Here is a 15,230-nt window from a genome sequence, read left to right as displayed (position 1 = left end):
TTTAAACCCTTGAAGACTGCACACACTTAGATCATAAATACACCAATCACAGTCGAGCCTGTATTTTCCTCTCGAAATGGTTTAAGTCCTTCCAGGCCCTGACCAGGAATCTGTGTAGCTGCTTCTCCTCCTCGCTGCCATGAGACTGAATTTTCCTAGTCTCACGGACCCTCCCTTCCTGCCCCTACCAGGGAAAAGAAGGCTAGTTTAAGGGAATAGACTTAAAAGTAAGTACAAGACAGGAATGTTTTTAGTGAGAATCAACATCCCAAACCCAAGCCCCTGAAAGTTTGTTAAATATCAGTTTCACAATGACCATCAACTTCTTATAACACCCCCAGAGAACCACCCAATGTGACAGGGAAAATAAGAGCCCTGGAGACTTCCCATTCTCACGTCCCCGCCACAGATCCCCATGTTCTTTAGGCTCTTCACCTTAAAGGAAGAAGACTGCCTAGCATAAAGTAATACTGAATGAAGAACTCTGTCCCTCCATAATCACTCCTAAACAAAAGTGACCAAGCCTAGTGAAGCCACACACCTTCCACAGCTGCAGCCCCAAACAGGACTGCACGCGCCGTCTCTGTGTCATTGCTGTCCAGTGACTCTTTTTTCCCTTTGACTTTAGTTATTTCAAAAACTTTCGATACTGCTCCTATGCTCCCCATGTCCGAATATGTATGCCCTTGACTGACGGCATTTCTTCATTTGAGGACCTCTTGGCTAACAATATCCTCAGAGTATTTGTCTGGGTTATAGCTTTCATAACCTGCTTTGGAAATCTTTTTGTCATCGGCATGAGATCTTTCATTAAAGCTGAAAACACGACTCACGCTACGTCCATCAAAATCCTTTGCTGTAAGTATATTTCCCGTGTAAAGGGATTAAGGGTATCTTCAGTGTGCTGTGCTCTAGATTATATCAGCCTTCAGCAAATGGCACTTTAATATGAGTCACATATTCTGGGAAATTGATTTTTTAAGTATGAAAGTCCTATTGTTCTCTTTGGTTACTCTGTTCTGGATTGCATGAGCCTGCAGTGATTTATAAGAGATGGATTATATAGAAGGACAGGTTGTAGGTTACAAAACTATGCTTTGTTTAACCTTTAATTGCAGTAACATCCATGTTCCTCAAGCCCAGAAAATTACTCCCTTTATTAAATATGCAAGATATTTTTTTTACTGTTTAAAACCTAGATTCCCTACATGACCCTATGGACTGTAGCCCACCAGCCTCCTCTGTCCATAGGAGTCTCAATGCAAGAATGCTGGAGTGGACTGCCATACCCTCCTCCAGGGAATCTTCCCAGCCCAGGGATCGAGCCCTGTGTCTCTTATGTCTCCTGTATTGGCAGGCGGGTTCTTTACCGCTAGCGCCACCCGGGAAGCCCAGGCTCCCCACAACCCTAATTATCTCCCTACGACCATTTTTTCAAAATTACAAAGATTCAGTGTAGTACTTTAGAAATAGTACACCGTTTGAAGTCTGTTGACTCCTAAGTATTATTGTGGGTGTTTTCATTAGTTCGTTTAGCACAGCATAGAGGAAGCAGATCTAATCAGAAAATGAAGACAGAGATGCTGGAACTACCAAAACACACTCTGTGATTCTTCAACAGGTGCGGACTGCCTGATGGGTGTGTATTTGTTCTTCATCGGCCTTTGTGATCTAAAGTACCGTGGGCAGTATCAGAAGTACGCGCTGCTGTGGATGGAGAGCTTGCAGTGCCGCCTCCTGGGCTTCCTGGCCATGCTGTCCACTGAGGTCTCTGTCCTCTTGCTCACGTACTTGACCCTGGAGAAGTTCCTGGCCGTTGTCTTTCCCTTCAGTAACATTCGTCCTGGAAAATGGCAGAGCCTGTCCGTCCTCATCTGCATCTGGATTGTGGGGTTCTTAATAGCTGTGACCCCATTGTGGAAAGAGGATTATTTTGGAAACTTTTATGGAAAAAATGGAGTATGTTTCCCACTTTATTATGACCAAACAGAAGATATTGGAAGCAAAGGGTATTCTCTTGGAATTTTCCTAGGTAACTTATTTCTCATTTCGTGGACAAACGTCATTTTGATAGAAATACCACAAATTTCAGTAAAGCCATATTTGTCCATTTCAGAAAGTAAGCAAATATAGTTAAGACTGTCTCCTTTTTTAAAGAAATTTCTTGCTACATATTTATAAGTGTTTTTATTAAATTTTTTATTAAGAGATTTAGTATGAAAAACAAAAGCATACTGTCAGGATCTCCAGATGATCTTTTTTTATTATCTGTGAGACCCTTTGATTTTATGTTCATATGCAGTGACAATGATCTGGAGGAATTCCAGTTCACTGCCATGTCCTGTGACCCTTCCAAGTTATTTGAACTCATTTTTTCACAGTCTAGATATAAGCCAAATAAATAATAATAACAAAATTCTTGAAATTCACTAGCAGGAGATTATCTGAGTGGAAATGCCAGAAAGGTTTATTGCCTTTCATAAATGCAGCTCTAGAGTCAGCAACAGAAGGGTGCTTTTCCATTTCCTTCAGTTCAGTTCAGTTCAGTCACTCAGTAGTGTCCGACTCTTTGCGACCCTATGAATCGCAGCACACCAGGCCTCCCTGTCCATCACCAGCTCCTAGAGTTCACTCAGACTCACATCCATCGAGTCAGTGATGCCATCCAGCCATCTCATCCTCTATCATCCCCTTCTCCTCCTTAATTCTCCCTAATTTGTTAGAAAAGAAAACCCAACCTTTTCTATTACAACGAGTAATAGAATGAGTTTAGCCCCTAAAGATTAAAAAAATGTTTTATATTGTCTAATAGGTATCTCTCTTGCTTAACACTAAAGCCATCTCCGTGTTCTGTCTTTAACCAGAGCTGTATCATCAATTCAGTTCCCCTTTTGCATCTGGTCCCCTAATCTAAGGAAGAAATAAGCTCTGTCATCCCTTCTTTTTCATCAAATGTTTTTTCTTCAAAATATGCCTCTGACTTCTCTTTCTTTCAGTCTCTACCTACTGCTGTCACCTTTCTTTAAAGGCTTATGACCTTCACCCTGAATGATTACATTAGTCCTTACTGGTGTTTTGGCCTCTGGGGTCTTTGCTCTCCTGTTTATCTGTTTACCACCTGAGTGTCCAAATGACTGAGTATCCTCTGCTTGGAGACCTTCAGGAACCCCCTACAACCAGGGTTAAGTTTAAAGTAGTCACTTAAAAGCCCATCACAAAGTGACCCTAAGCACCATTCCCAGTTATTCTGGGCCTATTCCTTCTCCCTCTGAAAAAGAAAACACTTTATTTGCACCATTTTAATAATACTCCTCACACACAACCCTATTTGGTAGTTGGGTTTTCATGACTATATCATGTCTGCAGTATTGTAAGCCGTTCCCAGTACAGGCGCACTTCATGGAAAACTTCCCTCCCCAACACACGCATAGCCACACATACACGCACACACACACACTAACTACCTTATATTCATTGATTCAAAAAGGATTTATTGAGCACCTACTATAGGCCAGGCACTGTTCTGGGTACTGGAGATCAAACAGATTGGTCCCCACAGACCTGCAGCCAGCAAGGAGGATGAAGACAAGTAAACACGCCCCTGTGTCACCGGCTGACAGAAGTCAGGAAGGAGTGCAGAATGTCCTGGGAGCCCAAGATCTGAGGACCGGGGAAGGCGTCCCAGGAAAAATTAGCCCAAAGCATGAGGATACTTTTCAAGTAAAGGCAGACATTGTGTTCCAGAAGTGAGAGACCTGCAGCCAGGGAACAGGCCCAGATAAAGGGCAAAAGAAGTTTGAGTGGCTGGATCTTGTGATGGAGGTGTGCGGTGGTTGACAGGGCTAAGCACACACACACACACACATAAATATCTACATTTACACAGCTTATTTGTGAGACAGGGAGACTTAAAGGCCCATATTTTTGCTTAAAAATAAGAGTATATAGTTTTAAAATAATTTTTAAATATTAGAATATGTTTAGATTTAGGGAAAAGTTGCAAAGACAGTACAGTTTCTCGTATTCCAGACATGCCTCACCAGATTCCACTGTTGTTAACATCTCACATTCCTATGGTGTTTCCAGAACATACACTTCTGAACCTTTCTATAGGTCTATTTTCAGGATTTGTACCAGAGAAACATCTTTAACAGTCATTTTTTAAAAATTATTCTTAACTTTCTGATAGTAGACCTAAGATCAACCAATTTTGTGAAATCCAATTGTATGGCTTTGTAATGAGATTCCATGTGAAATGTTTTGGATTAAAAACAATGAAACACCATGAATTTATAGTATTTTTCCCTAGACTTTACTAGTCTTACATACTTTGAAATTATATGGATATTTTACATTCACTATAAAGAATAAGATGAGCACTCAGGATTTTTATGGTAGCAAGAATATAACATAAAGTGACCAAAAAGTCACTAGTATGGGATAACTGACTCTAAAGCAGTAATTCATATGGTTGAATTTTTAGTTTTTCTCTTACTCTTCCTTTTTCTAAAACAGTCTAAAGAGTTCTGAATTTTGGTTTCGATTACTATGGACAATTTGAAGGAAAATAAAGATTTTTTTTTGTCCTAGGTATTATTTTTATTTAAGACCAATAAACATGAGAAATAATGTTTCTGATGCTATTATCTTCTTGATATCCCAAGGTTATCTTAATCATATTTATAAGATAAAGGAATAGGGCTTATTGATTTTTTGATATGTACATGTGATTACAGTAATCCCTTAAGGTTTGAATTTGCAGAGAGATAAAAAATTAAATAGCCTTTTTCCTGCTTTAAAAAAGCTACAGATTACCTCATGATATACCTAGATCTGAATTTCAAAGTTTATAATTCTTGGTAATGTGTTTATGTATTTGAAATATCTTTTTGATCTGGCGGAACCCAATGCCTTTATTCCAGTTTATAGCCGTGAGTTCAGAGTTTTACCTGATTACCACTTGGCTGATACAAAGAATGGTTCTTGGAAAAGGCACCGTACCAAACGTCTAAGTAATGCAGTATTTCTCCTGTTGATGTATACACCCGAAATGTTAAGAGGTGTGCTTTTCCCACAGGTGTGAATTTGCTGGCTTTCCTCATCATTGTGTTTTCCTATACTGTCATGTTCTGTTCCATTCAAAAAACTGCCCTGCAGACTTCAGAAGTGAGGAGTCACATGGGAAGAGAGGTGGCTGTTGCAAACCGTTTCTTTTTTATAGTGGTCTCTGAGGCCATCTGCTGGATTCCTGTATTTGTAATTAAAATTCTTTCCCTCTCCCGGGTGGAAATACCAGGTCAGTCCCTTCTATGATTCCCAAGCACGTTGTGTCTTCTTTCGTCCTCTGTTTGACGAGGCCAGAATACAGTGTCTTACGTGTAGTAAATTCTCCATAAATACCTGCAGCTTGAGTTATGATTTCCTGTGTTTATACATGCATATATATATACATATATAAATAAAATATACTATATATTTCATATATATTATGTATAAATAAAATAAATATATATGTGTATGTATATATAATTTTATTTGCTTTTTACTGTGCGGGCTTCTCATTGCAGTGGCTTCTCTCATTGCAGAGCGCAGGCTTTAGGGCATGTGGGCTCCGCAGTTGCAGTCCGTGGGCCCCAGGGCACAGGCTCGATAGCTTTGGTGCACGGACCTAGCTGCTCTGCAGCATGTGGGATCTTTCCAGACCAGAAATCAAACCCATGTCTCCTGCACTGGCAGGCGGATTTTTTAGCACTGAGCCTCTAGGAAAGCCCTCCTCTGTGCTTTATAATCAGTATTTTAAGATAGGAATTGGATAATGGTGTAGCCCTGACTAGAATAATAAAAACACAGGAGATAGAGAAAAACTAAATCTTAGTGTCTCCCTTCCACCTGAGCTAGATAGTGGTGCTTCATCAAGGGTACAGAAAACAGAACAAAATATTTATGCCCAGCTTCCAGCCTACCTCTGAATTCAGTCCCTAAGGACCAAGGCCTAGGTATGGGTATTTTAGAAAAGATCCCACTGTGATTCTAGGTGCACCCCCTGGTTAAGAGCCACTAGTCTGCTTCGTGGCCCTGGCCCTGTGGTTGTCACACTGGGCCCTGTGGAGGCTAAGTAACAAGTGTGTGTGCATGTGCTTAGTCGCTGTCGTGTCCAACTCTTGCAACCCCATAGACTATAGCCTCCCAGGCTCCTCCATCCATGGGATTCTCCAGGCAAGAATACTGGAGGGGGTTGCCGTTTCCTTCTCCAGGGGATCTTCCCAACCCAGGAATCAAATCCAGGTCTCCTGCATTGCAGGCAGACTCTTTAAGTAAAAAACTCCTGCAACTATTTATGTCCCTCTGCCTTGTCAGATGTCTCACAAATGCCACACAACACCCACCACATGCCTTTAACCTATCAGCTTAGTCTCGCGACAAGGTTTTCTGATAGTAGGGGTTGTGGTAGTTCATTAGTTGCTAAGTTCTGTCTGAGTCTTTTGGGACCCGATGGTAGGGTAAGTAGCCCGTCAGGCTCCTCTCTCCATGGGATTTCCCAGGCAAGAATACTGGAGTGGATTGCCTTTCCCTTCTCCAGGGGAGCTTCCCAACCCAGGGATGGAACCTGCATCCCCTGCTTTGCAGGCAGATTCTTTACCACTGAGCCACCAGGGAAGCCTGACAGGAGGGGTAGTAATCGTCATTCTTGGAGAAAGTCTAAGACATTTCAGACCATGATGGGGAACCAGATCAGGAAGAAATTACCATGAAACATTATTGGGCCACACGTTAGTCTTTCTCTACAGTTTATAGTTCAGCAGTTTGAGGTTTGTCTTTAACGCCGCAGTGGAACCAGGAGAGAAGTCTTTACCACACTTGACTAAGCCTCTCCTTCCTTGCCCAGCTTCCCATGGTGTTGGGAAGACCTAAACCCACCCCGTCCCCACCCTCCAAGAACTGTGGGGTCTTCTCCACCATGGCAGGTGGCCAATAGTACCTGGGCTCAGGCACAAAGGTAAGCTGGCTTCAGCCCTCCCATCTCAGTCCTGAGATGATGCTAACCTTACATCATCCAGTGACCCTGAGACTAACGGGACATCTCATTCCTGATCACAGCTTCCTTTAAGGACTCAATAGACCAAAAAACTACTGTTTTTCTTCCATCACATACTCTTTGTATCTAATTTTTTAAAAATTAAGGACAAGAAATATATAGTAATATAAAACTTCATTGAATCAATCTAAGATATGCTAAATACAAATGTTTTTCTTTCATATTCTTTCCAGTTAAAAAGAAATAAGGAAAAGAAAGAGAAGACGGGATGAAAAGAGGAGAGGCAAACATAGAAAAAGGAGAAGGGAGAGGTCAAAGGGAAGGAGGAAGGGGCAGATAAGTAGTCAGAGAAGAGATGGAAAGCAAAGCAGAAGAAGAACAGAAAGGATGTAGGGAAGAGCGGGACAAAGAGAAGAGCAAGCAACAGTGTGTGAAGGATAAGAAACTGCGGGGTGGGGAAGCAAGGGGTCACAGTCACAAAGGAGTGGGAGGGGGGAAGGAAGGATGCTGGTCCCCCGAGATGACAGTTCTCTGACTCTGAAGATAGGGGAGGAGGTGGCAGAGTGTGGTGGGTCTGGAGAACCACAGGGCTTAGTGCTGAAAAGGGACGTCCGCAGAGCCGGCCCAGCTCCCGGACATCAGTCATGTAAGTTATCATCAGCCCCTTTCACAGATAAGGCAGTTGAGGTCTGGGGAGCTTAGTCGATTTGCCCACAGTCTCAGAGCTAAAGAGGTGTGCAAGCCTAGAATCGGGCTCTGTTTGAGGAGGAAAACACATTTCATCCTAACCAAGTAAATGATGTAGCTGGCCCATCGTACCTCGGCATTCCAAATCCATGGATTCAACCAACCGCACACCAAAAGTATTGGGGGAAAATTTTCCAGAAATTTCCAAAGAACAAAACTTGAATTTGCCTTGTGCTAGCAAACATTTGCGTAGTAGTTACATTGTGTTTATAACTCTTTACATGCAAGTACATTGTATTAGGTATTATAAGTAATATAAAGATGATTTAAAGGATATGGGAGGATGTACCTAAGTTACATGCAAATACTATGCCATTTTCTATAAGGGACTTAAGAATCTGCTGATTTTAGTATATGTCCCACCGTGGATATCAAGGGACAACTGAATTCAGAAAATGCTCTGTCATCTAAAATATCTCCTCCCTTTTTGTGAAACATTTCCCTTATATTCTATTAGCCTTTGAAAGGCTTCACACAGAAGGAATTCACTGAGTTTGGAGATATATTTATTTTTGCTCCTCAGATCTTCTGACTCCATTCTGAATATAATAGCGTAAGGCAGGAAGATCTTCAGGACTGAAATTTAGACCAAGTTCAGATCTGACTCCAAACCAGAAGATTCCTGGACACTGTCCAATTAATTGCTCTTTTTCCTATTTTTCTATAAGGAAAGGCAATAAAAACTAGAAAAGTACATATCAATTTATAGTTTATAAAGTGTTTTCACATAATGTTTCCTCCCATGTTGATTTACGACAAACTACAGAGTAGTTACTGAAACTCAGAAAAGTTCATGTAGGACCTTGAATCCGTAGCTCCTATGCTCTTCTGGCAAAGATTTTCCATAAGGTGAAAGAAGACTTAGATGGAACAGGTAACCCTCTCAAAAACAGCATTAACTATAGCATGTAATGTGTTTTGTGTGTGTTAAATCTTCACCTTTCTTTCACGTTTCGTTTCCTTCTCCAGGCACAATCACCTCCTGGGTCGTCATTTTTTTCCTTCCAGTAAACAGTGCCTTGAACCCAATCCTCTACACTCTCACAACCAGCTTTTTCAAGGACAAGTTGAAACAGCTGCTGCACAAACATCGGAGAAAACCGATTTTCAAAACTAAGAAAAAAAGTGTGTCTACTTCCATCGTGTGGGGGGATGACTCCTCTGCACTTAAACTTGGGGCTTTGAACAAAATAAACCTCGAGGACAATATAGTGAAACCAGTTTCCTAGTCATGGTTTTGGAGCACTGGGCATCAAATGGACTACCTGAAAAAGCACAGCGTTTGGAAGATGACGCCTGCAACACTTTTCATCTTTACTGAGAGCAAAACTTGACTGCACTGGGAGCATAGTAGGAGGGTGTCAGGCATGACGTTCCGAAGGCAGCCGTGGTGTTTAACTGAGGACTGTACCTGAAGGTCTCCTCACCCCAACATGCCTGTGATGCACTAATGGATCCATAAACAGCAGGCTGATGGGCAGTGGATCTCTATCTCTGCAGCACGGCCAGCCTACCAGTGGATGCCCACCCCTTGGCCCTGCACAGTCTGCTCTTAAATTGAGTTGCACTGTCATTAAATAAAAACATTCATGACATCTAATTCTAGCGTGGCCATAATCACATGAAGCCTAAATCACTTTCCTTGCTTTTCCAATGTCAAATGAATCCATCAGCATCCTGCTGAAGTGATAGCAAAAGGACTTCTGAGGAAGTGGTAGCAAAAGGACTTCCACCTCAAGGCCTCCCTAAGGAGGCCAGTGGAGCAGCAGCTTTGAAAACAGAACTTTGCACAAGGTTCGAAGTCTAATATATGACCAGAGAGGCGTGCTGACTACCTGGTACCATTCACCTTTTTGGCTTGTATGTGATGTCAGAAGAGCTGTGCTCTCAAAATATGTTTCTTAAGGTTGCCCACACCACAGAGGAAAATTGGGCATTACAACTGCCAAAAACTACATTTCCATATGTTTTAAAATATAATTTCTGTAGAGCATCATCCCTGTTGCTGGCAAGTTCTGCCTTCACAGAACACGCAGATAAGTGTTAAGGGGGATTTAAGAATACTGGACTCACATATATTCCCATTGTTTTTCATAAAAAAACTAGTAAATTTGTTCTTTTATTTTTTTGGAAAATGAAAAGCACTTGTGAAGGCCTGGACATGTTTTTGTACTGAAAGATTATATGTGAAAAAAAGAATCAGGTAAATAAAATTCTATTTTACAATTGTCTGTGTATTATTTTAAGTTCAACAAAGACCACATCCATGTGCTCAGTAGCTTCAGTCATGTCCAACACTATGGACTATAGCCTGCCAGGCTCCTCAGTCCGTGAGATTTTCCTGGCAAGAATACTGGAGTGAGTTGCCGCACCCTCCTCCAGGGGAATCTTTCTGACCCAGGGATCAAATTTGTGTCTCCCGTATCTTCTGCACTGGCAGGCAAATTCTTTTCTGCTGAGCCTCCAGGGAAGACCAGCAAAGACCACTGATAGGGCTTATTGACTATTAACTATTTTTTTCTCTGGCAGAGAATATAACTCAGAAACAAACACATAACCTCAGTTAACAAGATGCTTTTTACATTTTTTTCCTTCCCCCCTTTCCAAATCATGAAGCAGTAACTTAATTTCTTTATTTTTCACTTCCTTCGGAGTTCCCTTAACGAGATGAAATGTAAGCAGGTGAGAACCCCAGACCACTTCCTACTGCATATTTCTCTAGTAGCATCCATGATGAAAGGAATCCCAGAATTGATGCATCACAACTGTTTTGGTAATGTACTGTTATTATCTAATATTGACTAAAACCATCACGTGAGTTCCTTTATTTTGATCACGTGAGATATTTCTTACATCAGTAAAATCTTTCCACATTTATTCTAGAAATAATTTCCCTACCCATCGACTAAGCTGCCCTTTTTTCTTACAGTTTCAAATTTTCCTCCTCTTGTCTCCTCACTATGATTAGTCACTTCCCCATGTGCCTATTTGATTAAATGTCCTTTCCAGTCCTTGAACATCATATGATTTATTTCCTAATACATTTCCCAACATCAGAAGCATAAATAAGGAATAGACCCTGAGCCTTGGGTATTTCAATCTTAGCACAAATGTGTATCTCCCAATTTCCCATTCCTGAAAGGCATAAGGCATGGGCCAGGAAGTGAGGCTCTGGGAACTGCTTTTGAGTGTCTGCACTCTTGCTATTGAGCTTTGGGCATGAGGAGAAGCACAAGAGCAGATGTACCAGGGAAACTAGCAGCATATGTCAGAAAAAAATGGAAGTTATTCATGCATATTGGTCAGCAGCATGCCAACAAATAGTACAAAATTGAATTCTAATAGCTTACTGATTTACAATCTTATTCTGTACTGAATATATAAACAGAAAACCATCAGAAACTATCAGAAAACCATCAGCTTTATATGTGCTAGACATAACCTGGCTTTATTTTTTCCCCCCCAAGGGGAGGGTTTCTATTTAATTTTTTTTTACTTTACAATATTGTATTGGTTTTGCCATACATCAACATGAATCCGTGTTCCCCATCCTGAACCCCCCTCCCACCACCCTCCTCATACTATCCCCCTGGGTCATCCCAGTGCACCAGCCCCGAGCATCCTGTATCATGCATCAAACCTGGACTGGCAATTTGTTTCATATAAGATATTATACATGTTTCAATGCCATTCTCCCAAATCATCCCACCCTCACCCTCTCCCAGAGTCCAAAAGACTGTTCTATACAGCTGTGTCTCTTTTACTGTCTTGCATACAGGGTTATCATTACCATCTTTCTCAATTCCATATATATGCGTTGCTGCTGCTGCTGCTGCTGCTGCTAAGTTGCGTCAGTCGTGTCTGACTCTGTGCGACCCAATGGATGGCAGCCCACCAGGCTCCCCCATCCCTGGGATTCTCCAGGCAAGAACACTGGAGTGGGTTGCCATTTCATTCTCCAATGCATGAAAGTGAAAAGTGAAAGTGAAGTCGCTCAGTCGTGTCTGACTCTGAGCGACCCTATGGCCTCCAGCCTACCAGGCTCCTCCATCCATGGGATTTTCCAGGCAAGAGTACTGGAGTGGGTTGCCATTGCCTTCTCTGATATATGCATTAGTATACTGTATTGGTGTTTTTCTTTCTAGCTTACTTCACTCTGTATAATAGGCTCCAGTTTCATCCACCTCATTAGAACTGATTCAAATGTATTCTCTTTAATGGCTGAGTAATACTCCATTGTGTATATGTACCACAGCTTTCTTATCCATTCATCTGCTGATGGACATCTAGGGTGCTTTCATGTCATGGCTATTATAAACAGTGCTGTGATGAACATTGGGGTACACTTGTCTCTTTCAATTCTGGTTTCCTCGGTGTATATGCCCAGCAGTGGGATTGCTGGGTCGTATGGCAGTTCTGTTTCCAGTATTTTAAGGAATCTCCATACGGTTCTCCACAGTGGCGGTACTAGTTTGCATTCCCACCAACAGTGTAAGAGGGTTCCCTTTTCTCCACACCCTCTCCAGCATTTATTTCTTGTAGACTTTTTGATAGCAGCCATTCTGACTGGTGTGAAAACGGTACCTCATTGTGGTTTTGATTTGCATTTCTCTGATAATGAGTGATGTTGAGCATCTTTTCACGTGTTTGTTAGCCATCTGTATGTCTTCTTTGGAGAAATGTCTATTTAGTTCTTTGGCCCATTTTTTGATTGGGTCATTTGTTTTTCTGGAATTGAGCTGCAGGAGTTGCTTGTATATTTTTGAGATTAATTCTCTGTCAGTTGCTTCATTTGCTACTATTTTCTCCCATTCTGAAGGCTGTCTTTTCACCTTGCTTATAGTTTCCTTTGTTGTGCAGAAGCTTTTAATTTTAATTAGGTCCCATTTGTTTATTTTTGCTTTTATTCCCATTACTCTGGGAGGTGGATCATAGAGGATCCTGCTGTGATTTATGTCGGAGAGTGTTTTGCCTATGTTCTCCTCTAGAAGTTGTATAGTTTCTGGTCTTAGGTTTAGATCTTTAATCCATTTTGAGTTTATTTTTGTGTATGGTGTTAGAAAATGTTCTAGTTTCATTCTTTTACAAGTGGTTGACCAGTTTCCCCAGCACCACTTATTAAAGAGATTGTCTTTTCTCCACTGTATATTCTCGCCTCCTTTGTCAAAGATAAGGTGTCCATAGGTGCGTGGATTTATCTCCGGGCTTTCTATTTTGTTCCATTGATCTATATTTCTGTCTTTGTGCCAGTACCATACTGTCTTGATGACTGTATACTACTGTTGCTGCTGCTAAGTCGCTTCAGTCGTGTCCAACTCTGTGCAACCCCATAGACGGCAGCCCACTAGGCTCCTCTGTCCCTGGGATTCTCCAGGCAAGAACACTGGAGTGGGTTGTCATTTCCTTCTCCAATGCATGAAAGTGAAAAGTGAAAGTAAGTCGCTCAGTTGTGCCCAACTCTTAGCGACCCCGTGGACTGTAGCCTACCAGGCTCCTCTGTCCATGGGATTTTCCAGGCAAGAGTACTAGAGTGGGGTGCCATTGCCTTCTCCGATGACTGTATAGCCTGGCTTTATTATCTCACCTTGTTTTATTCTTGCTTTATATCTGATTAAACTAGCCCATTGTCATCAGAAAAAGACCCCGATGCTGGGAAAGATTGAATGCAGTAGGAGAAGGGGGTGGCAGAGGATGAGATGTTTAGAGAGCATCACCGACTCATGGACGTGAATCTAAGGAAACCCTGAGAGATAGGAAAGGACCAGGAGCCTGGCATATTGCATGGGGTCACAAAGAGTCAGACATGACTCAGTAACTGAATAACAATGCCCATCACAGTGGCTGAAATAGCTTGAATTAGGGATATCAGAGCTTTGTGTAAGTAACAGTATCACCTCCCCCCAAACTCATCTTGCACCCCAATTCTGTAGCTTCATCTACTAGTCTGTGTAGCATCAAGGAGCCACAAAAGCAGACCCATCTCTCCAGCGTTTGTCTCCTAAGGATGACGTTGTTGCCAGATCAAGTAAGTATTTGGTCATTTGCTACCTATCTACTCATGACACGTTTTTAAGATTGCGTCTCATGCCCCAGGTAAATCTCCCTGCTTTAGCATCCTCAGGTTCATAAGCAGAGATCCAAAGAGTGCACATGTTAGAGGTGAGAAACAGTAAAGATTTCATATCCATCATGTCCACCCTATCATGTGATAAATACCCCAAGGGAGTCTGAAGGAAATGTATCTTCCAAAACTAACAAGGAATATATGTAAGACATTATTTCTCTTTTATTTTTGCAGTGTGACATAAACAGGCATACAGTTCTATTTAATAAATAGCCTTAGGCAACTTTACTCAAGAAACAAAACATTGAAGATAAGAATTTGTGTTTTCACCTATTTCCTTATCCTGGTGAGTAACAAAGAGTGATTACAAAGCTCTCTTTATGTGTATGTGTTTATTTGTTTATGTATGTATCTGTATATCAGTTGTCTGATATCTTATTTATGAAAGACAGAAGATGCATATTTAATAATGATAGAGTTTATTTCTGAACCAGGAAAATGAAATGAGAGGGTTCTCCTTTTAGATGGCTCTTCAGTGGGAGATCTCAGAGTCCTTGAGAAATACTTCCGAAAGCCCTGTAAGCTAATTGAAACCTATTACTCAATGTATTTCATCACACTCATCTTCAGGATATTTCTCCACATGACACAGACAGAAGAAATAAGTTGAATAAAGGAAGAAATAGTGAACAAAAAGTCCAAATGACAAAACTGCAGATCCGGGAGAGGGACCTTCTGCTGTCTGAACAGCCTGGTCCTAGCCCATGGTGGCACTCCTACCTCTAGGACCTAAGCAGACTCATAATGAACTTGAGTTATAAACTCGTAACTACTTTATGAAACAGAAGAAATTATTCCTGGTCTATATGGAACCTAGTAAAGCATTTACTCATTTAGTGATTCTCTAAATTCATGGTTCAAAGGTGTTTGATTCAGTATAGGTTTCATAATGAAAGCCATATACTTTCTAGACAAAGATAACACACATTTAATACAAGGAAAAACAGTATCACAAGTGAGAGGACTGGCACCATAATTCCAGGTCAGCCATCAACTCCTTACAGGGCCTCAGACAAATATTTTTCAATCTCTTTCATTCTATGTAACCAACTTTCCTTAAGATTTTATCACAGAAGCTGATGTCTTGTCCCATTTCTGGAAAGGTCTGTTGTGTAGATTAAAACATATGCTGAAGGTTGGTGTGGATTAAAAATCTCAAAGTTTACACAAAGTTCAAGGATTATTCGATTCTCAATTTCCCCTTTCTCAGGAAGAATCAATGCACAGAGCACCCGTGTTCTGAAATCCACCCCTTCCAGTGAATTTCCTTCCAGGAAGCTTCTCTTCTGGAAAAAAAGACTGAAGTGAAGCCTCAGACATTGA

The 15,230-nt window shown here is 41.3% G+C and overlaps 1 protein-coding gene across 1 annotated transcript in view; it reads left to right on the top strand.

The window, feature by feature from the left end:
- RXFP2 (relaxin family peptide receptor 2) overlaps window positions 1-9,012 on the top strand; it is a 74,206-nt gene extending 65,194 nt beyond the window's left edge. Inside the window, exons 15-18 of the mRNA XM_069602120.1 lie at window positions 629-858; window positions 1,622-2,032; window positions 5,078-5,296; window positions 8,753-9,012. Of these exons, the coding sequence (XP_069458221.1) occupies window positions 629-858; window positions 1,622-2,032; window positions 5,078-5,296; window positions 8,753-9,012 (1,120 nt within the window). The remainder of the gene's footprint in view (window positions 1-628; window positions 859-1,621; window positions 2,033-5,077; window positions 5,297-8,752) is intronic.
- Window positions 9,013-15,230: the final 6,218 nt, after the last annotated feature.

This window comes from Ovis canadensis, chromosome 10, assembly GCF_042477335.2.
Source record: "Ovis canadensis isolate MfBH-ARS-UI-01 breed Bighorn chromosome 10, ARS-UI_OviCan_v2, whole genome shotgun sequence".
Classification (NCBI taxonomy): domain Eukaryota; kingdom Metazoa; phylum Chordata; class Mammalia; order Artiodactyla; family Bovidae; genus Ovis; species Ovis canadensis.
This window is presented reverse-complemented; position numbering and strand designations above follow the sequence as displayed.